At 34.5% G+C, this 26,487-nt stretch overlaps 1 protein-coding gene across 1 annotated transcript in view; it reads left to right on the top strand.

Annotated features, from left to right (window-relative positions):
• LOC132273540 (disease resistance protein RUN1-like) overlaps nucleotides 1-19,301 on the top strand; it is a 37,367-nt gene extending 18,066 nt beyond the window's left edge. Inside the window, exons 2-8 of the mRNA XM_059774503.1 lie at nucleotides 4,784-5,913; nucleotides 6,069-6,335; nucleotides 6,459-6,605; nucleotides 8,340-9,395; nucleotides 9,476-10,034; nucleotides 10,441-10,486; nucleotides 19,011-19,301. Coding sequence (XP_059630486.1) covers nucleotides 4,784-5,913; nucleotides 6,069-6,335; nucleotides 6,459-6,605; nucleotides 8,340-9,395; nucleotides 9,476-10,034; nucleotides 10,441-10,445 — 3,164 coding nt within the window. The 3' untranslated portion in view covers nucleotides 10,446-10,486; nucleotides 19,011-19,301. The remainder of the gene's footprint in view (nucleotides 1-4,783; nucleotides 5,914-6,068; nucleotides 6,336-6,458; nucleotides 6,606-8,339; nucleotides 9,396-9,475; nucleotides 10,035-10,440; nucleotides 10,487-19,010) is intronic.
• Nucleotides 19,302-26,487: the final 7,186 nt, after the last annotated feature.

Here is a 26,487-nt window from a genome sequence, read left to right as displayed (position 1 = left end):
ATACCTAGTCAATCTCCTCACTTGGTATCTCACGGATCTTATTGTCGAAAACTCTCCCAGTCCTTAAGGTTGTGATGGCTTGGACTTATTCATGGTGAGAAGGTCCCGATGAGGAATTTATCTTAACCACGTAATGAGCTTTTGGGTTTATCTCGGGTTGACTTAGAAGTTTCCCTTTTTTCCCTTGAACTAAGTGCATTAGCAAATTGCCCGATTTGGGAATCAAGCTTGGAAATGGATTGGGAATGGGAATAAAGTAATTGTGTGATCGCTTTGGGATTTCCCAAAGCGGCCAACACCTTGTCCTTAAAAGCGGAATTCTTTGGAGGAGCTTGAGAAGAATGAAAATGAGATTGAAAGCTTGATATGGTTGATGATATGAACTAGAAGAATGACTAACATTTTGATGAGAATAAGAAGATTGATGATATGGGGTGTGATATGGTGAGGAATGAGGGGTTTGATTGAATGCTTGATGATGGAGGATATGTTTCCCTTGAGTGAAAGAATGATTACTCTAGCCTTGATTTCGGCATGAGATGTTTGGATGATTTTTCCACCCGGGATTACAAGTGTTGGAGAAAATGATTGTTTCCAGGGTGAGAGACAAGAACATTGGCTTACTCTTGAGATTCATTAGAGATTTGTCCTGCAACCCGAGTACCATGATAAGGATTAGAAAAATTCATGCAAATTTTATTTTGAATTGGAAAGGTAAAAAGTATTTAAGGTGCCGGAGGGTTTTCTAGCAAAAATTGATCAAATCGTTTAGTTAGGGTTTTGACCCTAGCGGTTACCTCCGAAGAATTGTCAATTTTAAAGAGATTTTTAACTTCTTTTTCCACCTACCATTGGAACCCTGCCCAATTGATTGTATAAAGCACGATACATAGAATTTTCACTCAAGTTTTCAAATAAAGTCCATGTTTCATCCTCATTTTGTAAGTCCACATAAGGCATCCACCATTTTTTGGTAAGAATCGGATAGACTTTCAAAAAAACATTGGATAAGTTGCCATTTTGGGACTTCATGGAGAGGGCATTTCCTAAGTAGATCATTGAGTCTCTCTATCGCCTCATATAATTGTTCAACTTCATTTTGAGAGAAATTCATTATGGCTGTCCGAATATAGTTGGTCTTACCTACGGGGAAGTATTTTTAAGGAAATCTTGTTGCATGTGAGCCCAAGAAGTGATGGTATTTGCCCTTAAAGTATTGAAACAATGCTTGGCTCTATCTTTTAGCGAGAAAGGGAAAAGTTTCTTTTTTAAAACTTCATCTAGGAAACCGGTGATTTTGACGGTTGACCATACTTCTAAGAATTCATCCAAATGTCGATAAGGGTTTTCATTTTGGTTACCATCAAAGAGGGCAATATTTGGATGATTTTGGGCTTAATATCATAATAATTGGCTTGAACATTAGGCATTAGGTAGCATGTGGGAGCATTATATGCATTTGGAGTGTAGTATTCTTTAAGAGCCCTGGGTGGAGGATTAGGCAAGGGATATGGTTGAGGTTGAGGTTGGTGATGATGTTGTGGAATATTGTTATCTGCCATTAGAATGATATAGTGATTGTTTAAGGGGAGGTTTCCTAACACACTTCTTCTAATTTCCCTAAGAGTAGATTCAATTTCAAGGTCAAAAGGGACAAGATAATTATGTAAGGATCGCCTATCAAACATACACCATAGAGCACATCAAAGAAATAACAACATCAATAACATTACAACAACCAATATTCAACCACATACGATGTCCCCATCCTCCTCAAATCAATAAAGACAAAAGATAAAAGAAATGGCCTTGACAAGGGCCTATGCTTGAATAAAGTAAAATACAAGCAATAATAGCCTCGACAAGGATTATCCAAAATATAAATAAAACTAAATTATAAAGTGCACAATTAGAAGTTCAAGATTTTGAGATACGGTTACAAAGGTCCAAAACAAAACAATGGTCCCTTCTTCCCTTAATCAAATACCTACAATTGCACAAAAATAAGCAATAAGCATATGATATACATAAAGACCTAAACTAACAAACAAATGATCACTAATCTTAAATTGAATAATTGAACCGTAGTCCCCGGTAACAGCACAAAAAAATGATGGTTGGTTGTCGAAACTTCAATTTTAAATTTATTTAACCATTACTACGTAGGATATTGAATTAGGGGGTTGAACATAAGGACTATATACTTGATCTAATTTCAAAATTAATGATCAAATGACAAAAAAGATAGTTTGGATTGTTCCAAATTAACAACTAGAAATAAATCTATCTAAAATGCAAATAAGTGGATTTATAATGAACAAGATAAGATAAGAGAGAGAGACTTAGGGCATGGAATCCACCTTTAAGCCTTGCGATTATATCATTGCAATCAAATTTGGGAGATAAATTTTGCATACAAAGATTGTGGCTAAGAGCACACAATTGAGATAAAGATAATGCAACAATTAACATCAACAATCATGAATTATTAAAGCTAAGCATGAATTGTCTACTTACCTACATCTAGTCTAACATTTGTAGTATAATTCACCAAAACTAAGCATAAATCATCAAGTTGTAAGCAATTTTATCCAATTAGCACCATTGTGTAACCATTATCTACATAACAACAAGAAGTGGAGATGTAGAGATTAACCATCAACAATTAATACATAAGACAACATATAGATTAGAAAAAGATTAATTCAAGCATTTAAACACAATAAAACTTGGTACAACCATGTTTAATCCTTTATGTTACACAATTTATACACGAATATAAAAATCTCCAAATTGAAAGACAACAATACAATTTCAAGGCTTAGGGCTTCATCTAAACCCTAAGAAGGAAACTAGTTAGCCATGGAGATGTTAAGGATCATATTTACAACTTTAATCTTCATCTCCCAGCATAGGCAAAGCTTCTTCTCTAATTTTCAATAGCAAATCTAGAGAGAGAAAGTGTAGAGAGAGCTCAAGCCTTGATCTAAAATCCAAATCCCTTTCAAAATGTCTTGATTCTTCTATTTATACATGACTCATGGTTTACCAAATCATCATAAATCGTACACAAGGCTCGTCAATTGGGTATACCATGAACTTGGTTTAAGGAAAGTGTCAGATCTGAATTTGAGAGTCATGTCCCATGAATGCGACCGATCGCGTTTAAGACGCGACCGATCACACTCTACTCACGATCAATCACGTGCCTCTGATTTCCACACTTCAGCTCTTTTTTACTTTCTTTCTTTGCCAATACTTCATTGAAGCTTCCCAAGAGATTTAAGGTATTGAATTTAGCCCATTTAAGCCATAAGAACCTGAAATCGACAATAAAGCAAATTAAAACTACAAAAATGAACAAAGATAAAAATAAAGTGCTAACATATGTAAGAATAAAGGCTAAAATGTGCATCTTTCAGCACTTATCGAGTGGTTTATATCTCATTTTCAGTGTACATGTTTACTTGAGATAAAATGGGATTATCTATGTTAATGGTTGGTTTTGGATGATGCTTTTAAGACTACCCCTGAACTAGACGTTAGAGAGCATGTCCCTTCGCATCATATGACATGAGCTACTCTTATTAGGCCCAAAGGAATATAGTTTATATACGTACCTAGCATGTTTCCTACTAAGCAATGTAACTCACCCCACGTTGTTCCCCCTTTAAGGATAAAGACATTACCTTTGAGGATTTCTTCATTTGTTTGCTTTGGAGGAGGCATTGGGTGCTTGTGGACATATTTTAGTAAATTCTGTGTAGCATTTGAGTTATTTTTGTTTTTGGACTTGTATCATTTGATACATGTAATCGGATAATGTAAAAGTCATGATAATTGTGGACACATGATTGAATACGAATCATATGTAATCTATTCAAGGTTTGTAAGGCAATTTGATGTAAATTTGATTATTCATGTGATAAGTGATGTAATGAAGTCATAAGGCCATTTTAATGTCAATGTATGTTCCCCATCATTTATTGCACACTTTAGGCTTACTTCATAATCATATTTGGTACCAACGAGGTGCCCAAAGCCTTAACCACCCAAATCAGGACTTTTTGGTGCATCTGGACACCCAATAATCGATCGTAGTCCTTTTTTCAATCCATCGCACCTTTTTAGAGCCATGAAATAGAAATTTGTGTTTCATGAGATTGATTGCACTATTCATAAGATCGATCGCTCTTGTACTGGACCACTCAGCACTGTAGTGCTAACTTCAATCGGCTATAAAGTCCTCGTCTTTAATCCAAATTAGGTCATTCTTATGTTCAAATTGACCGGATCGAAGTAAGCTTTCTATTGGTACCAACCTCACTCATAGACTCCATTTTTGGAGAGAGTTATGCCCATTTTAGTGAGGATAGGTCATGATTTTCCTTAAGTAAGATATGTATTTTTTTTTTTTTTTTAATGTGGGTCTTTACTTCCGCATTTGGACTCAAATTTTAGGTTGGGTTTGTGGTTCTCCATTCATGCACCGAGTCACTAGGATTCGGGGCATGACAAACCTAAGGGGAGGTTAGGTAATTCACCCTATTTAAATTTATAAATTGCCATTCTATTTTTGGCAAATAGGTTGTTAGAAATTATTTTTTCAATTTTATTTATATATATATATATATATATATATATATATATAGACACACACACACACCTATATATTAGTTATATGAATAAATACTTATTTCAACCTTTATATATTGCTCTATATTTCTCTGTTTGTTTGTTTGTTTATTTATTAATTTTTCTCGTGCACTCTTACTGAATTTAGATTTTAATGTGCTTAATTTAATACTTGATAGGTATGAGGAAAAGTTTATCCAACAAATTGTTCAAGTAATTTCAACAAAATTGCAACCTATACCATTTAAAGTTGCTGAGTACGAAGTGGGTATTAATTCTCGAGCAAACAAAGTAATCACGTTGCTGAATGATAGGTCAAAGGATAAACTCTTTGTTGGGATTTGTGGCATTGGAGGAATAGGTAAAACAACTGTTGCCAAAGCAGTTTTCAACAAAATATCAAATGAATTTGAAAGCAATTGTTTTCTTAAAAATGTGAGGGAAGAGTCAAAAAAGCAAGATGGTCTAGCCAAACTACAACAAAAACTTCTCAGAGAGACTCTAATGGATAATTATTTAAAGATATCGAACTCTGACAGGGGAATCAATGAAATAAAGGATAGACTTAAGCACAAAAAGATTCTTCTAGTTCTTGATGATGTAGATGATGAGATACAATTAACGAGTTTAGCTGGAATAAGACATAATTGGTTTGGTTCGGGAAGTAGGATCATCATAACAACTAGGGATGAAAGGTTGTTAATGAAGTACAATATTGTTAAAACATACAAGGTTGAGCTGTTAGATGATGAAGAAGCACTCGAACTTTTCAGTTGGCATGCATTCAAGCAAAACGGTCCTGTAAAAAAGTATCGCGAACTCTCACACTCTGTAAAAGATTACGCCAAAGGTCTTCCATTAGCTCTTCAAGTTTTGGGATCTTTTTTATGTGAAAGAAGCATTTTTGAGTGGGTAAGTGGATTGAATAAATTGAAAAGCAACCCTCCCAAAGAAATTCAAGATGTTCTCAAGATAAGTTATGATAGCCTTGATAAAAAAGAGAAGGCTATATTCCTCGACATTGCCTGTTGCTTCAAAGGATATAAAGAAAAATTTGCAATGGAGTTTTTTGAGAGTTGCGGATTTCACCCCGTCATTGGAATAAAAGTTCTCGTTGAGAGGTCCCTCATCACTATATCAAAAAATAACGAGCTCCAGATGCATGATTTGATACAAGAAATGGGTCGAGAAATTGTTCGCCAAGAATCTGAAGATCCTGGAAAGCGCAGCAGATTGTGGTCTCATGAAGACATCGATGAAGTATTTACTGAAAATACGGTATGATGGTATGCGTTGTCACATATTAATTTCTTTCCATGTGCAAGCTATGCACTTGTACGCCTTGTACATATAAGCTGATTTGAAGTCGTATAATTTTAGTTAAGTTTTTATTTTATTGAGGCACTTACGTACTCCATGTTATTGGTTGATAGGTAACAGAAAATATCGAAGCCATTATGGTAACCAAGGAAGGGTTGGATGTAAGTGGTGAGGCATTCACAAAGATGAGAAAGTTAAGAATACTCAAAATCAGTGATGTGCAGCTTCACGGATCCCTCACATATCTTTCAAATGAGTTAAGGTATCTTGATTGGAATGGCTATCCCGAAGAATATTTGCCGTACAATTTTCATGCAAAAAAACTTGTTCAACTCCATTTACGTAATAGCTTGATCAAAGGGATTTGGACGGATAGAAAAGTAAGATTATTATTTTACATGTACATGCTGTTTTCCATTCTATTAAAATTTAGTATTTCGAAAAAAAAATAATTTTATCTAGTCAATTGAAGCTAACTTATTTTATTATTATTTTTTTAACAGATTCTAAGGATTTTAAAAGTCATTGATCTCAGTTTCTGCAAAAATCTGGCGGTGAAAAATCCTAATTTTTCAGGGTTCCCATTTCTAGAGAAATTGAATCTTATTGGATGTGCAAGTTTGGTTGAGGTTGAATTTGATGACACGAAGGTAATGTTATTACTTTAAGTGCACTATGCTTCTCTTCGTGAATTATTCTATCAATTTTTTTTTTTTTTTTAACAAAGATTATTTTGTCAAGTGGATTGAAGACAATCTATATTATAAGTTATTTGGTTCAAAAGCTTCCAGATTAGTTAAAAGTCAAATATATATTACAAATTTTTGGAGGGATATATAAATTACAAAATTTTGAAATTAAAATCCCAAATTTTTTTGAGTTCTCATGTCGGCAGGCCCGTGAACCAAACCCATGTCCCTTAACCTTTCTTGATGATTTGAACCATCAATCCAGAAAAGGGAAACTCATGGGTAGTTGAGATTAGATTATACATTATCTATGACAAAATAGTAAACAACACATCAAATATTAAAATTTTGTTTGGTGGTTTTTCCTTGTCAGCAATTCGGTAACATGCCGAAGCAGGTCACCATGAAATTTTTTTCAAGAACATCTCCAGATTAATGGTCACATTTGAAAGAATATCCATGCAAATAAAAATATTAATAATAGTTATCATTAATATTATTATTAAATACATGAGCTTTAGGTTCATCAGAGTAACATTTTTTAAACACTATCATCTGTTAGAATAAAAAATAAACACCAAATTAATTGACAAATTCAAATGGCACGATAGATTTAGATTAGAAACCTGTAGGCTATAGATCAGATACTATGTCAATTTATTAAGACTGTTCTTTGTATGAGTGTGATTCAATTTCATTGATCAACAGTTCACTCCTAGTTCCAAAACTCATTTAGATGTCAAAAAATAAATAAAAATAAATAAATAAAATGAACCAATTCTATTGAACCTTAATACTTATATATATTTATATATATGTGTGTGTATATTTATTTTAATTTGATAACTTTTGTTATCATATGCTTACACTACATTGAATTACGTATGTTCTTCTTCATACTACCTGTTAGATTAGAAACTAGGAACGCAATATCAAATGGAAAATAGAGAAATATTTTATTTATATCATAGAAATTATGTTTATATAAGGCTTGATTATAGTTAACCTATTGTTTTTGGATTTTATTTTAGGGTAAGCTCAATTAGTGAAACTCGCCAATGCAAATAGTTTTTGTACAAAGATTGGTTCAGTTAAGTTTGTTTCAGGGTTAGCGTTTTCAGTTTCTTCTGAAACAGTTAAGATGAGTGACTGTCATCCCTATAATTTAGCATGTAAAAAACAAAAATGAATTTCTTGCTTACTACCTATGTTTGGGGTCAAATGGTAAATAGACAAAGAGGTGAAATTTGGATAGCAAGAAAAGGAAATTTTGAGGAAAAGGAAATTTTGATTTTTTGTTTTCATATTCACCCGACTTTCCATAATATTTTTCATACAAAAAAATGGAAATAATTTCATTTCTTGAGAAAATTTTATGTTGTTACAATATTGTTTTTTATTTTCTTGTAAGTTTCATGTATTCTAAACTTTTCTTTTAATTTTATTTTCCTCTCATAGTTTTCATTTAACCAAACCGGAATGAATGCAAATTGAAATAAACTAATTGAACAAATGGTATTGATCTAGTGATGGATAGTTTCAGCAACTCTCTCTTTGGCTTGAAATTATATCTAGTTGTCTTCTGTTTTATCTCTGTTTTCTAATGAGATTAGAAGTTAATGGCCGGTGAGACTGTTACTTTACTTACATTTCCCCCTCCCGTTGAATAATTATTTTTATGGTTTGATTTAGCAGTTTCAAGATAAGTTAAAAATCCTCGATCTCAGCTACTGTAAAAATTTGAAGAGAACTCCTAATTTGTCCGGGTTGCCATGTCTGGAGAAATTGTATCTTCATGGTTGTAGAAGTTTGGTTGAAGTTCATCCATCCATTGAATTTCACGAGAGGCTTGTTCGGTTGAGATTCGACAATTGTAAAAATTTGAAGATTCTTGCAACAAGAATTAATTTGAAATCTCTTCAATCGCTTAATATCGATGGATGCACAAAACTTGAGAAGTTTCCAGAGATCCAAGGAGATATGGAATGTTTAGAGATACTTATGCTGGATGGGAATGCATTAAAAGAATTACCTCCAAGCATTGGAGATCTTAAAAGGCTTAAATGTTTAACTCTGAGATCCTGCAGAATGATTGGAAGTTTACCGAACATTGTTGACAAAATGAAGAGTTTGGAGGTACTTCAACTGAAGGGAAGTGCTATAAAAGATTTACCTCCATCAATCGAACAACTTGGAAGCCTTGTGAAGTTAGATTTGTATAACTGCAAAATGCTTGGAAGTTTGCCAAGCAATATTGGTGGAATGAAGAGTTTAAGGATACTTTGGCTGAGCTTTAGTGGTGTAAAAAAGTTACCACCATCCATCCAACAGTTGAATGTTCTCCAATTAGAATGGAGTTACTGCAATTTAGATGAAGAATCCATTCTCAATCTTCCTCACTCGTTGTGGAAATTAAATTTAAACGGGAATGACTTTGTTAGCTTACCCGCAAGCTTCTCTCAACTTACAAGCCTTTATCAACTTGGTTTGAACAATTGCTTGAGGCTCCAAACACTGGAGTCACTTCCATCATCTATACGGTGTCTTTCTTTGCGTGGTTGCTCAAGCCTCCAAACATTGTCACTTCCATCATTTACATCAGAAGTTTTGGCACAAGGTTGCGTATCACTAGAACGCTATTCCATTCAAACAAGTGATGGATGTATTTTCACAGAGAGCCATAAATTAGTTGAGAATCACAAGAACAAGAAGCCAAATATATACAACTATTCAGAAATTGAAACTTTTAAGGTAGGCGTATCTCTCTCTCTCTCTTTCAATGTTCATACCCCACTTTTTCAAAATTAACATTGTCATGCTTTTTGGTGCAGCAAAATGTCCATGAAATTGTTTTATCAGGAAGTGAGATTCCAAGTTGGTTCTCCCATATATATGAGAGACGTCAGAGTGGTGAGGAGTTCACTGATGTGCGGTTGAATATAGATCCAAATTCTTTTCCCTATCTCAAAGGAGTTTCTGTTTGCGCCGTTATCGGAATTAATCAAGATCACAAACCAGAACCATTCAGTGACGATGAAGAGAAGAAGAAGGCGGTTACTCTCTCTATCAATGGTGATTCTAGAAATCGTTATGATATAGGGGATTGGATCAACAGAATCAGTTCAGATATGATCATGTTTTTTCATGAACCCAATATAGGATGGAAGTGCAATTCTGATGGGTATTGTTACATTGAGGCTTCAATTAGTGGATCCTATTCCGATGGACGACCATTGACGGTGAAAAAGTGGGGTGTTCATCCAGTAATGGATGTGCAATATGAAGATGATGAAGATGGAAATGAAGATGAAGATGATGAAAACAAAGAAGAAGGGACACGCCAATGTCTCTCTCCCCCACGTGCACAACAGGGAGAGAAAGGGTATACAGGTAAAGCAGTGGTCAGACAAGAAAAATAAACAAAAATCATATTAAAAAAAAAAAAAAAAGTATTGCTCATTGGAGATTTTTAAAATATATGTATATTTTTCCAAATCACTTAATTTAAAAAGGATTAGTTCTTTATTAAAATTTCAAAAGTTATTATCTATTTCAAACTCATATTTGAGATTTGGCCTAATTCCTTAGTTGTTAATTTATAAAATGTTCCCTTCATTTATATAAAACAAAATTGAATCTCCTATCATCAATTTTAAAAGCAATTTACATCTAGTATTATTTTATTAGCCATTTGGACATTCAAATCAAACACCAATTTTGAAACCAGTCTTACATATATATATATATATATATAGTTTTCTTGCTAAAATATTTGGGATTTATGTGGTGTGTCCAGGATAGCACTGGGAAAGTGGACCTGCCGTCAATTTTGCTTCCAAATGGTATTTTTCATCATCTTATTTTTCTCTTACTAATCTTAAATTGACTGATAAATTCACTAAAATTCTAGAGGTGGTTTTACTAATGCAACTTTCATATAATCTTGTTTTATTATGCAATGGTTACTCTAAGCTGGTGAAATTTTGGAAAGGTTATAAGGTAGTGCCTCCCTGTATCACTTGCAGTGGGAATCATAATTTAGAAACTGTGGCTGATGGCACCTATTGCTGGTTATGGTAGAAATTGGGTTCTTGGGTAATGATTTTCTCCTTGGATTCACCCTTGATAAGTGTAGTGTGTTCCAATAAAGGGTTCTTTAATATGAACACAATCATTGCAGATATTCGTTAATTGAGAACTACTTAGAAACTAGGAAGTATGGATACTTCTACGAGAGCGACCTACTCAAATCGGATACATGTCAGATATCGATAATCATTGGATACTTGCATATGTCTAACTAATACTTCTTAAACTTATCTATAATTTAAAAATATGTAGTTTAATTTCAAATGCGTATCTGATACTTCTCAGATATTTGACTACGTATCCGATACTTCTCCGATATTTCATAACACTTTTTTAACAACTTTTTAATATTAAAATACAACTTTTCCAACAATAATAACATAGTATGGTTGTTAAGAAAAGTTTAATATTTATTAAGTGATGATCATGGATGCTTGTTTATGTGTTGTGAAATGAACTCCTATGTTAAATTAATGATTGCATTTTGATTCATAATATTTTTAAAAATTAATTATTTATATATATAAAATATCATTTTTTTATTGTTGCATTATGGCGTACCCATATCTTATTTTTTGTGAGATTTTTTGTATTGTTGTACCTGTGTCATGTCTTATCTATATCCCGTATTTGTATCTGTGCTTTCTAGATTGGTAACTTCAGTTAAAAGCCTTATGTTGGTGTATCCTTTTTATATTTATTTTTATTAATCTAGAAGTGCTACATTATTTGAATTGCTTGACATTTGGGTAGCTTTGGCATTGATTGGTGGCATACTGTGGTGATAGTTTAATTTTCTTAAATGCCCTTCAAATTGCAATATCAAACCTATCAGGTTATTATTGAGGCTTGTGGAGTTTGATCACTAGTTGGGATTAGATTGTAGAGAACTTGGAGCGGTCAAATTGGTAGATTTTAGTGTATATTTTTGCTACTTACCGGCCCAATTTGGGTAGTGAGTTTCAAAACGGTGATTTCATCAAGATGGACCGGTCCATCTTTTTTGGACCGATCCCTAGGAAGCGGCGGGAATTAGTTTCCATGGTTTTTTACTCTCCAAAAAGGCTAAACTTGTGATGCAAGTTAGTTTCCTTATATTAAGACTACTTATTCGAACTCAAATAAGATTTTAGGGTATGAGAGCTTCATAAGATTGAATTGATTTGTGCCTATATAAGAGAGAGCAAATGAGAGAGATTGAGAGGAAAATTCTCTATTGTAATCCTTCATCGTTTCATAGTGGAATTGTTCGGTGCACTTCGTGGACGTAGCCCTAAGCTTTGGATGAACCACGTATATCTTGTGTTCTTGTGATTATTTTTTTTCTTCTTTGAATGCTTATGTGTTTTTTACTCCTTAGAGATCGTTGTTTTTGGGTTTTCGCCACAACAACTGGTATCAGAGCATCTGGTTGTTTTTCATAGCAACTGGTATAAGAGCGTTTGGTTAAGAACCTTGGGCACAAAAGGTGTTTGACAAAATTTCGATGAAGACTTTTGTATTCGACCTATTCATTTTAGTGGGAGTAGAGGCATTAGAATATAAGACATCCACATCCATAATTGAGAAGTTTGATGGCACAAACTTCAATTTCTAGGAGATGCAAATAGATGATCTATTATTTTAGAAAAAAATGTATCAAACTTTGGGAGAAAAGCTAGAGGATTCAAAGGATGCAGATTGAGAATTACTTGATAGGAAGACTCTTTGCAATGCTAGGTTTATGTTGTCAAAGTCAGTCGCCTTTAACATCAAGAACGAGAAGATGATGATATCTCTCTTGGCAGCCCCTTTTAGTGTGTTTGAACAGCCTTATGCAGCCAATAAGGTACATATGATCAAGAAGTTGTTCAAATTGAAGATAATTGAAGGTAGAAGAGTCAACGAGCATCTAAATGTGTTCAACGAGTTTGTTCCAAGGAAGAAGAATACTGAAGATAAAACTGAAGCAAACGTGGTCTCAGAAGAATCAGATGATGCATTGATATGGTGTTTGGATAGTAGGCGGAGTCATGGGCATTGGATTCTGGAACATCATTTCTTGGTACCTAAAGCAAAGTGTTGTTCAATAGCTATGGACCGAGTAACCTTGACAAGGTATATCTTGGTGATGATTAGCCCTATAACACCATTGGTAAGGGTGAAATGCGAATCAAGTTAAATGAGTCTGTATGGAGATTGAAGGAAGTTAGGCACATTCCTGACTTAAGGAAGAATATGATTTAGTGGGACAGATATCAGAGGTAGTTTTTGTTAAAACTTTTAATGGAAACTTGTTGAACGTTTCCAAAGGTGCTATAGCTATTGCACATGGAAAGAAAACTGACAATTTCTACACAACTACCAGTGCTTGTGGGTCAAGAGTACTTGCAGAAAATAAAGAAGATCACAATGCACTAGAGGCTAAGTTACGTGACTAAAAGGGGACTCAAGATTATGCACTCGAAAAAGAAACTACCAAGCATATGAGTGATTTATATTGACTTCTGTGAGAGTTACGTGATGGGTAAGCAGAAGAAGGTTAGTTTCAAGAAGAGTGGTAAAGATCTCAGAAAGGAGAAGCTTGAGCTAGTTTACACAGATGTCTAGGGGTAGCCCCAATCTCATCTATTGGTGAAAAATCCTACTTTATGACTTTCATTGATGATCACATGAAGAAGGTATAGGTTTATTTCTTGAATCACAAATTAGAGGTATTTAAGGTGTTAAAGAAATAGAAGGCCATGGTATAGAATGAAACGGGTTTAAAGATTAAGAGGTTAAAGTCAGATAATAGTGGTGAATATGAAGACACCAGGTTCATGAAGTTCTGTTTTGAGAATGGGATCAGATTAAAGATACCTGTGCAAAGAACCCCATAGCAGAACGGATTAACTGAACTATGATGAAGAGAGCCAAGGGCATACACATACATACGGGTCTACCCAAGTAGTTTGGGCAGAAACAACCAATATAAAAGCCTACCTGATTAATCATTGACCGCCGGTGCCTTTGGAGCATCGGATACCGACTGAGGTGTAGAGCAGGAAGGAGGTAAATCTTTCATGGTTGAAATTTTTTTTGTTGTATTGCATATGCGCATATTAGTGACCATATGGTGAATATGAGTTTGGTTATCAACTCTAAGATGACTAGGAAAAGAAAATCATCAAAAGTATAGATGTGATTTTCAATGAGAATATGATGTATAAGGATAGGGATGTAGCACTTTCAACTACTCTTATACAAAGGAAGCATAAGTATGTTGAGTTGCATGAGAGTCCAGAGAGTGTTGTTGCGGAGCAGATAGTTGAGGGTTTATAGCCAGAACTTATAGAGTATAGTGCACTGCATAATCTAATTCCTACACCTGCATCCAGGAGGTCTACGCATCCTCGTGTACCGAATCAGAGGTATATGAATATATATTGCTCATAGATGGTGGTGAGCCTAAATGTTACAAAGAGGCATGTCAGGTTAAAGATGCAAGCAAGTGGCAGCTTGCACTGGAAGATGAAATAAAGTCTCTTATCTCAAATAAGACATGCGAACTAGCCAAGTTACCAGTAGGGAAGAAAGTTCTTCATAACAAATGAGTGTATAAGGTGAAAAAGGAACGTGATGGTCCCAAGAGATGCAAGGAAAGGTTAGTGGTCAAAGGCTTTCGGTAGAATAAAGGGATTGACTACACATATATCTTTTCCTCGGTTATGAAACTGCGTACCATTCGTTCATTTCTTAACATTGTTGTAGCAGAGAGGTTGCACCTTGAGCAGTTTGATGTCAAAACTGCTTTCCTCTGTGGTGACCTAGAGGAGGAAATTTACATGCAACAACCGAAGGATTTCTTAGTCAAAATAAAGGAGAAACTAATGTGCAAGGTGAATGAAAACTTGTTCGGTTTGAAGCAAGCCCCCAAAGTAGTGATACAAACTATGAAGGATCCTGTGGGGATGGAGGGTAGGGTAGAGATTTAAATAATTGTTCTTATATCAAAGTGATAATTATAATTAGAATCCATGATAAATGAATTTCTTGAGTAGGGAGCTTATGTCAGGTGTAAAGTTTGTTCCCTCCTCTTTCCTTAAAAATTAAAAAAGTTTTTCTAGAAGTGTTCAAATATATATATATATATATATATATATATATATATATATATATATTACCTAAAATAAGAAATTCGCTCTCCCTATGCCTTTGTGGTTACAGACCCTTAATTTTTGTTACCATCCATTTTATGCATGAACTTCTATCTATGTCTATGGCTTTAAATTTGACACGTTATTCGGTTATGATCTCAAACTTCCCAAATTTGAAGCAGAGTTCAAAGAATATTGCTTATAAATTTCATTGCACTTTGCTATTTGACCCAAAGTTCAATTGTTACTGATATTAAATAATCAAATTTCTCTTTTAGTTAGATACGCATCAATGGGGCATGTGCAGCACCTATCTTCAAATTTCTTAAAGCTAGTAAAGGTGGATTCTTTAAGCATAGGATCGAATAGAACTTCATCAAGTTTCTAATGGATAAGGAAGGCAAGTCATCTGTTGTTATTTCTTAACAATGGCACTATTACCCATTAAGGTAGTGTTCTATATATGTGTGTGTGTGTGTGAGAGAGAGTAGGGGCAGAGCCAGGATGTTGTGGTTGGGCAGCCAAACTTTGAAGCAATGAAGACTAATTCAAGCAAAATATATATATATATATATATATATATATATATTTACTATTCATTATATTCATACAAATATATATCTAGCCAAAATTTTGGAAATTTGAAAAAAAAAAAAAAAAAAAAAAAAAATTCAATTTAAAGAAGTTTTTTTTATTATTATTATTATCAAACTACCCTAACACCAATAAGATTTAAGCCAAAATTTACAGAACTTTCAATAAAACAATTATACATTAATTTATAAACAAATACAAATTTGATGTGATATTAATACAAATTAATAATTAAGCAAAAACTGGAAGCATAATGTGTAATACATATTAAAGTATCCATCTTTTATTATTATCAATTTTCAAATAACTGTATAATTGTATAAATAGAATAATTCAAAAGTAATACCTCTAATCCAGAGGTCCTTTACACCAATCTTCGCCAAACTTAAGTACTCCTTTTGAACTAGTTACCAGTCTCATACTTCCAGCTACATAAAAATAAGTATGAATTGCACCATTTAAAAAGTAAATGATGATTTTTTAAAAAAGAAAAAGAAAAAATACATATATTATATGTGTTGCAGGCAGCAGAAGCGCGTGAATAAAGAGGATCCAACAAAAGCCAACAAATCAATCACACATAAACACTAAATATACATGGTTCAGCCAAAATCAGCCTATATCCATGGATAAGAAGAGATTCCACTATGATTCGTAAAGATATTGTGATGGCCTTATGGGCGGGTGCGAGAGACACTGTCAGGCTATCACATTGGCAAGCTATCATACCATGTGGTAGAGTGGGTCGTTACAGATATTACCACAATAAAGTACCAACACCACCACTCTAAAAGCTTATTTCCTCTTAACTAGTGTTACCGATGTTTTTCCTACTCTACCAACCCATATACTATACCACTACCCATCAACTCCCTTATGAGATTACGTCTCTCTTAATCTCATAAGTCTCAACCCAAAGCCTATGCATCTATTTATAGAATTCTAAACCCAATTCCTTATTGAACAAGAATTACAATTTCTTAGAGGCCAAGACTTACCGAACAAGAAATTACCAAACAGAATACAACTCTAAGAATAGAAACATAATTAGAATAGGAATTTGAGACACAAATTCCAACAATCTCCACCTTGACTCAAATTCCATCCAACTAATCATCACTTCCACGGCATTGATGAAGACAATTCTGTTGCAGCTTCAATCTAGACTGTAATGACCGGTTTTTCCTCCTATTTTTACATATTTTCTTTTTTCGTTAAAGTTCCTTTTTCTAAGTTTGGGTTTTGTCCCTTTGAATCATCTTGAATGCTCGCGAATAGTTTTCGACACTCTTTTCTTTCGATATTGATGTCATCCTCGTGAGATCCGTGTTATCTTCTCTGTTTTTCCAGCATTTTTCTTTTTCACGTAACCTTGGGGTTTTTGAGAACCGGAATGAGTTTTTGAGTTCTGTTTCTTGTTCAAACTTGATTTTCAACTTCACGAGCATTCATTACATTTGATTTCCATGAAATGCGTAATTTTACTTTTTGTAAAAAAGCATGTTAGTTGTTTACTTTTTCCGTTGGGGCGTGGAAGCATAGTTTCTTCGAAAATATTTTTGTTTTATGTGATGTTTTTTGTAATTAAATTTTCTTTAGATATTTGTCTTAGGGACCTATTTGCAATATTATTTTGAAGATATTTTGGGGAGGGACTTTTTTACAATTTCTGAAAAGTGTGACAAGTGTCACACCCCCATTGGTCTATTTGTCATCATTTCATTGGTGACACTTGGAAGCCTTAGATGATGACATGTGAAGGGTTAGGATGCACCCACTTGGTGGCCTATGATTGGTCCACTTGTTGGCCTAGGATGAGGGCAAGTTTAGGGCTTAGATTAAGCCTTAAAAGAAGGCTTAGGATGGTGACAAGTGTAGGCCTTGGATTTGATTTGGTGAAAAGGCCTAGCTTAGTGACAAGTGGAGGGCCAAGATTTAGTTTTGCCTTTGTGTGTGTGTGAGGTAGTTTACGTGTGTGTGTGTGTTTGGCTACCAAAGCCCTAATGTGAGTGGAAAAATTAGAGAAAATATTCCATTTCCTAAAGTTTTCTCCTTAGCCACCTTGCAGCCAAACAGAACCCTCTTTGCCATTTTTGGATTTTGAACCCTTTGCCTTAGGAATTTGATCACCCACCTTGAAGAATATATCTTCCTCTATTCTTGATATAGAACACCTTTTTACAGTTTTCCATTTTGAGTTCGTTTGTCTTAGATTCTAGGGGAACAATCCTCCAGTGAGGAAGGGGGTGTTTTCATGTTTATAATCTTAGTGTTTTAAGTGTCTTTGAAGTTCAATATGAATTGTATGCATGTATCCTTTACATTTTAAGTTTGTATGTAGTTGTATCTTACATGAAATCAAGTTAAGACTTGACATTATTTAAAGCATAGACTTGATCTTTAATATTTATAAAGCTTGTTTCATTTGAAGATGTTTTGAAATCTAGAGAATTGAAACTCACTATTAATATAAATTATATGCATGTTCCTTTTGAATCTAAGGTAGTATCTAGATGAAAAATGCATGAAATTAACTTAGGGTTTAATGTTGTTTAAGGCTTGTTGTGATATACTCCTTGTGTAGAAGTTGTATTCAATTTAGAGATGATTTAAATTCTAGAGATTTAATTGTGGGAATTCCATTAAATTATGTATAATTATTTCTATATTTAATTGTGTATTTGATGTTGTTTTGTAGTTTAAATCACGAGTTAGAAGCTTATTGTATATTCTTGTGAAATGAGATTAAATTCTAAGTAATTGTTTCCATGGATTTAAATATATATTTGGTGTTGTTTTAATGTTCAATCATGGATTTAGAACTTGTTGTATACTTACATAATTAGACTTTATGTATTAATGACATGGTTGTAACTTATAGTAATTCACATTCAGAAATTGACATATTACATGCCATTATAGCTTGAGGACTTAGGGCATATGTTGTGTGTTTTTAAATATTTGATTGTGCATGGTAAATGACTAAGTGCATTTGGTATATATATATATATGCATTTTGCACAATTTGTTGATTTTGGATTCTTGGGGCATCGTTGTTGTGACATGGCTAGAGCAAGGCTCTAGTACGGAAGATAAGAGTTCCCCCTACATTATAATGCGCACTTTGGGAGGTTACCCACGGGCTAGTAACCCAAAAGTGACCATTTTCGTTAGTTCTATTCTGGTGTGATGTTCAATTATATCCACTTTGTTTGATTTCGCATGTCATTCCAAGTTGATAACATTAAATCTTGCAACTTGTTGTTTCATTTATTTGATTTCGTACATTGATTCAAGTTGATAACATTATGAAGTTGTAGCTTGTTGTCATAAGTTGGTTTCTCCAACGTCGTTTAATTATTTTATCCTTGTGGTTTATGCTATAATGTTCTAAGGTAGCATAGGGATGATCCTATAGTCTCAATTGGACATAGACGTTAGGTGGCATGAAACACATGGATCTGTTTATATAAACTTAAAAAATCATTAAAACTTTAGGTTATACGCATGTTCATTTCCTACGAGTAACTTATTTACTCACCCTAGTTGTTTTGGATATTTTCAGGTAAAGAAACTTTTTTTTGAGATTCACAACATCCCTAGGTCGGCTTGATGTGTTGAAGTACTTTTGATGCGGTTTTTTTTTTTTTTTTTACATGCACATGTTAGCATGTTTGTTTTACTTTTGAAGTTGTAACGCTTAACTATGTTTTAGCATTCTGTTTTTACTTTGGAATATGTAAAGCGTGCCTAAGCACACTATTTGGGACCCTCTCTATATGTATGACGTGTGGCTAAAGGCAAAAAAACCTTTTGATTGCATCTATACTCGTTGGTTTCGAGTTTTACTTTTAAATGACTTTTTTATGCTTTGGAAGTTTGACATGTCATATTTTGCATTCGGCGTGTTCTGAGGCCAAGGGCCATTATAGCACGCTTAAAAACACATATTACGTTTGCATGCATGTTCACAATTGCACACAATACCATGCTTGATGAAATGATCACTTGGAGTAGCATACATTTTCATATTTTTTGCAAAATCTGATCTTAAGGTCATTTTGGGTCTTTCACTTGAGAAATAAGTTTCGGCCTTGACATGGTCACTTCGAAAAATGTGATTTTGAGGGAGGTTTCTTCACAACATTTTTTTAAAAAATATCGTTTTGGTCTTGGAAATCCCCCGTCAACTCAAATTTTACAGTTTAAGCCTTTTTAAAAAAATTTAAAACATGGTACTATTCATCGACTTTTTATTGAAAACTGTGTCAACAGTTTTGGAACTTATGAGGGTTTTGTGGGTGCATTTTAACACTGCATATTCAATTTAGGTGTTTTAAAAACCTCCAGAAGCCCCATGTCTACTTCTCTGGCAGCAACTCGGCTTGTTTTAAATTCTCTTAACCTGATTTATCTTGGGGGCATTTTGGGCATTCCAGGTTGTATATTACTTTTGTTTTGGACCATGGTTGATCAGAAAATATGATTTTAGGGGGGGTTACTTTATAACTACTTTCCAAAAAAATCCATTTAAGCCTTCAAATTGCAGCATTTCCAAAACAGACCTGGGAGCATGCCATTTTCCGTTTTAATTTTAAAACTTTGGGGTTGCATATCTCTTTCATCCGGACTCTGAATTAGGCGATTCTTGAGTATAACTTTATTGATTTTTCATTTTCTTTCCAATGGTGTGCACGGTAGCACCCATTGTTATGTGAAATGACCATTATGTCCCTAGGGTTAAACTTAACCATTTTCAAAACTTCATTTCCGTCTTTGTTTTCTTTTGAATTCCACGGCTTCATAAGAAGCCAATTTTGTGTCTTAGGGATGACGTGCATCCCTAGAGACTTTGTTTCTTTAATTCGCTTCTGCATTCGGGATCCGTTATTGGATCACCTTTCGGGTCATCACTGACGCACCAGGTTGAAAAACCAGGGCTGTCACATTGGCGATCCTTCTACAAAACTCCGATTGTCCACACTATACACTCGATTAGTATAACCTCTAAGGCTCTACCTTGACAACTTGAGCTCTATGCCATGTAACCAAGTTGATTGACTCCACCTACAACTGAAGCCTGTTATAGCACTTCTTGAGACTTATTATGTTTTCTGGATCTCTTTCACCTTTGGCTCTGATACTAATTTCTTGGGGAAGCAGAAGTGCACGAATAAATAAGATCCAATAAAAACTAACAAAGCAATCACACACAAACACATGATATACATGATTTAGCCAAAATCGGCCTACATCCATGGATGGGAAGAGATTTCACTATGATTCGTATAGATATTACAATAATAGAGTACCAAAACCACCACTCCACGAGCCTATTTCCTCGCTACCAGTGTTACCGATGTTTTTTTTACTCTACCAACCCATTTACTACCTATACCCATCAACTCCCTCATGAGACTACGTCTCTCTTAATCTCTTAAGTCTCAACCCAAAGCCTATGTATCTATTTATAGAGTTCCAAGCCCAATTCCTTGTTGGACAATATTACAATTTCTTAGAGGCCAAGACTTGCCAAATAAGAAATTACCAAACAGAATACAACTCTAAGAATACAAACATAATTAAAATAGGGATTTGAGACACAAATTCCAACAATCTCCACCCAGACTCAAATTCCATCCAACCAGTCATCGCTTCCACAGCATTGATGAAGACAATTCTATTGCAGCTTCAATCTTGATGATACTTCTGCAAAATGCCAATTGTCCACACTGTACGCTGGATTAGTCTAACCTCTAAGGCTCCACCTTGACAACTTGAGCTCCATGCTATGTAACCAAGCCGACTGACTTCACCTACAACTGAAGCCCATTGTAGCACATGTTGAGACTTCTTATGTTATCTAGATCTCTTTCACATTTGGCTCTGATACTTATTTGTTAGGGGTAGCGAAAGGGCGTGAATAAATAAGATCCAACAAAAGCCAACAAAGCAATTGTTGGCACAACTGCCCTTAAATCGCCTCTTATTATTCTAATGATAAAACACAAAGATAAAAAGTGCTTTTAACATATCTCCATTTGAGATGAAGTTAAGAAGGACCACAAATAAAGAACATGGCATGGACTCATTAAGGAATGGATGATAAATGGAAAGCCTAACTTCCATCAATAGGGGTAGCTTAGAAATGGTGAGAGTAGATTAAATGTAAGGAAAAATAAATTATATCACTTTGGTTCAAAAGCTCAATTGTATCTCATTCACATCATACAAACTATAACTATTATCACTTGAACTGACCGAACAGATACTCAATGTGACCGATCAAATAACATTATTAAAATGAAAAAATTATAACTGAAGTGATCGAACACTTCAGATATGTGATCGATCAGATTGATCCATATGACCGAACAGATAGTCTCATACTAGCAATAAGATACATAAGATAGTGAGTTGTGAAGTTTTCTAAAATCATCAGATAATCGATCACTTTGTTCATATAACTGATCAGATGATTTCAAGTTATTGAATAGATCACTTCATATTAACGAAAAGATGAAGAAAACAATATGTCTGGAAAAACTGAAAGTTTTCATATGACCGATCAGATCATTCATATAACCAGTCAGATGGGTTTAAATCTTAAAAGTGCATGGAAATAGGATCTCATCCAACTAATCACATCATCAATATTACCGATCAGATACTCCAACTGTCTAAACAGATGAAACATATGTTCGATCGACCCCAAGTGACCGCACCGATGAACCATATATTCGATTAGATGGGCTAAAATTCAGGCTCATTTTTGCTGTAATAGTATTTTTGGAAAGCTTTAAAAACTAATCCAATGTTTTTTAAACCTCTATATAATATCTTCGAGGTTTCCATTGTATTGTGTGCAAAAACATCGAGAGAGAAAAACCTTGTGATAAAAAAGGAACTTACATAGATCAGTGTTTCATCCATATCATTTGAGCTTTAACCTTTGTGTTATCTTCTATATTTGTTATAGGTTTGTGAACCTTGATCTACGCATTAATTTTGAGAGTTTTCTTTTACTATTGCTCAAACATCTTTGTAAGGGTTAATGCAACCCAGCAGAAGTCTAAGAGAGGATTTTTCTCTTAGCAAGAAGATTTAGAAGCGGTGTACTTCTTGTACTGGTTTGCTCTTTACCTTTAAAGAGAATCATTATTGGGTTTTCGGGAAGTCTCAAGATGGATCTTGAGCCGAGGAGTAGGAGTTTCTGAACCTCGCTAAATCTTGGTGTTCTGAGTTTGCTTTCTCTCTTTATCCTTTTTACCTTGTTATTCAAATATTATTACCTATGTTACTTATCTATTGATACACTTTTAATTAATTTTTTATTATCTATCTTTTATATATTTGAATCAGATTATTTGGTATTGTTCTACTTAGAATCTATTTACTCCCCCCCCCCCCCCCTTCTAGAGTCATTTACTGGGTAACAATTGGCATCAAAGCCTAATCTCTAGTCTAAAGATTTAATCATCTTAGAGAATCGATCATGCGTAATATTAACAGTACCACATTTCAGGAAGGTTAGTCCAACCACAAACCTCCTTAGTTTGATGGAACTAACTATAATTATTGGAAGAATAGAATAAAAGAATTTTTTTAGGCTGTAGATTATCAAATCTGGCATGTCATAATAAATGGACCATATGTACCCATGAAAGAAGTTGACAAAGTAAACAAGCCTAAAGAAATGAGTGAATGGAATGAGGCTGATTACAAACTTATCTCTATTAATGCTAGGGCAAAGGTAAATCTAAATTATGCACTCAGTCCAACTTAATACAGCAGAGTCTCTACATGCAACATTGCCAAAGAAATTTGGGATAAACTAGAGGTCACCTATAAAGGTATCTCTAAAGTCCGTGAATCTAAGATTGACTTAATGATGCATCATTACGAATTATTTCTTATGAAAGAAAATGAATCTATTAATGATATATTTATTCGATTCACTGACATTATTAACAATCTGAAGCATCTTGGCAGAAATATCTCTAACTCTGATATTGCAAGGAAAATTCTCCGAAGTCCACCCACAAAATGGGATGCCAAGGCAATCGCAATCAAAGAAGCACATAATCTTAACACTCTTGGGATAGGTGAACTTCTAGGAACTTTACTCACCTGGGAAATAACCTTGAAAAACAGATAAGGTGAACACACTCAAAAAAAGAATTTAGCTTTGTAAGCAGTGACGACACAGATGAAGCAACTGAAAAGGAAGAAGAGGATATTGCCCTCACCACTTAAACATTCAAAAGAATCCTTCAAACACGAAAACTTCAATGACATAATCCAATCAGGAAAGGTGAATTCTCAAATGGACAAAACAGAAGGGAAAACCCAACCTGCTTTCACTGTGGAAAGCCCGGTCATTACAAGTTACACCGTGCCAAGTACAAAATCCTTCAAGAAAGTAAGAAAAGGAAGGCAGCTATGTAGGCTACTTGGGATGATGAAGAATCCGATATATTTGAAAACGATGATGAAATAGAAAGTGCAAATCTCTGTCTTATGGCAGACAATGATGAGGTATTGTGATACCCCTCATTTTTAGAGCCATAGGTGATCAAGTCCGAGCACAGATCCGAGGGATACCAAACAATCAATATGTAAACAAGCAGGAATAAAAACTAAATTAAGATTAAAATAATAATGCGCAGAAAGACCACTAAAATGAAAATCCTCAAACCTTAAATAATAAACTAATATAATTTAATTCCGTACAACTCGGGAATCCACCTAGTGGACCCTTATCCCAAATCTTTAAATAAATTTATAGAATTAAAATCCAAAACCAAAATAGAAAAGAAATCCTATGTAACCAGAAGAGTGAGTGTCTGTATCTGCATCAACACGATCAAACTTTAAGCCTGGTACTAGCAAGTACCTGAAAAATAGAAGTGGGTCAGGCCCACATGCAAGTTCCAATCTACTACAATCCGTACATAAACCCGATACGCAGATACAACCTAGATAGCTCGACAATATCTAAAAATAGTCTATATATATATACACACACTATAGGATACATACGAACCAATAGTCATCACACCTGAGTAGAAGGTATCACGCAAAACGCCGTATCGTCGTCATGTACACCTAGACCTACCAGGGAATGTCATTAGGCCCAGTTATCCCTCCACGTGATATACGCACTCTAACTGTGATCAGGAGACTCAAGCTTGTACCACGGTACCATAAGTATATATATAAATTCCTTCCAAATACTAAAAAGTAAAGCAAACATCCGTTATGTCGTTCAACTGTCTTAGTTGACAGGACATGCATCCATGTAGGATTTAACTATTTTAGCTAATCCATTCCTTATGTATGAATGGGTAGGGATTAGCATTGTGACCTAATCCGTCCCTTCGTATGCCACCATCCCATACCGGCACATACATGCAAACGATCCATAAATGATGCAATATTTTATACAGTACATCAAATAAAGTCCACATTATCCATATAGTTGATAAACACAGAATTTAAACAAGTCATCAACTAAAAATCCAGAATCCATCCATGTAATTAAATGAGACAAAGCTTACTAATTCATTAAGTTAAATTCCAGCATCAATCCAGGTAATTGACAGAAAATTTACATTTAATTCTTCAATTAATTCTAGGCCAATGTCCAATTAGACTGACAGAACCTAAGTACTAGTTCAGCAACTTAAGTCCAAACCCTAACCCAAATAATTGCAGTGAAATGCTTAATGTTACAGTAATTAAGATTCGAAGCTTAAATCCATCCATTGCAGAAAAGTAATTAGTATTTCAACAATTAACATCCAGGATATGCATAGATCAAACTTGTTAATTAAATGATCTTAGCATGCAACCCCAACAAGATTTATAAATATGAACATATTCCGTTAAATTGCTAAAACTAAATTAGACAAATTAACCTCTTCCAACCGTTAACTGTCTACACCGTTGTATACATTCCTACGGTTACACTCATGAGTTCAGAGACATTAATTTATCAAGTGTGGCTCTAATGTAGCATGGTAAAATTATTAGAATCCATGTTCTAACCCTTTTAAATTTGTAGACACCGTTTACACAATTAAATCCTTCAGGTCCATCAAGTCCGTAAACAGCCTGCGACTTGCTTCGGATTTTCCCATGGTTTAAACCATTAGCATATAAATAAATTAATGCATCCTAGGGCCTTAATATTCTATGAATTAATATTTAAAATCATCATAATAACCCAACCATAGTGGAAAAATAACCCAGTTAACCAACAAGGCGTAATTAACCTTCTGTCTTGCACAAAATCACAGAGCCTTCTCTAAAAAAAACTGGAGAAGGCTCTAAGCTACCTAGAGACGTCTCCAACTAAGGGAGAGCCTTCTCCAAGTTTTTAAGAGCGTTCTCTAAGTGGATTGAGCCTTCTCTAAGTTTTCAAGAGCCTTCTCTAAGTTTAAGCTTCTGTAACATACGCTGTAACACCCAACCACAGAGCCTACTCCGTTGTTTACTTTCCTACCATTGCATCCATTATGTCTGCAGATATAATTTTTGCCATATAAGGATTTAAAGTTTCATGAAAATCGTATTTAGAAACCCTTGTAAACTTCCAAACCCTTCTGAAAAATGAAACTTCTCCAAACAGTGCACAAAGAATTTCAGAAACGCACACACACAAGTGAGCCTGCTCTAAAAAAAACTAGAGCAGGCTCTTTGCCACCTAGAGCTGGCTCCCTAACCCTTTGGAGCCGGCTATTTGAAGGGGGAGACGGCTTCCACAATCTGGAGCCCTCTCTCTCTCACTTTGAGCCTTCTCGTCTACTCCAAATTCATCTCTGCTTCGTCCGGTTGCCTTCTGTGCTTCCGGCGAAGCCCACTATCCCATCCCAAACCTTTATAGCATTGTTAGGACTCTATTTAAGTTCCTAAAGTCCTAGAAACCCTACATATACCTGTGTGATTTAATTGACCCAAAACTTAAAGCATAACAAACAGTTATTGCAAGAACCATTGTTTTAGTTAAAAAAACAGAAGAACAATTTAAAGTCTGATAA

Source organism: Cornus florida, unplaced genomic scaffold (genome assembly GCF_030987335.1).
Source record: "Cornus florida cultivar Cherokee Brave unplaced genomic scaffold, ASM3098733v1 CherokeeBrave_3.0.0_Hap2_Chr01, whole genome shotgun sequence".
NCBI lineage: Eukaryota > Viridiplantae > Streptophyta > Magnoliopsida > Cornales > Cornaceae > Cornus > Cornus florida.
Note: the sequence above shows the minus strand (reverse complement) of the source record. Positions and strands in the feature narration are given on the sequence as shown.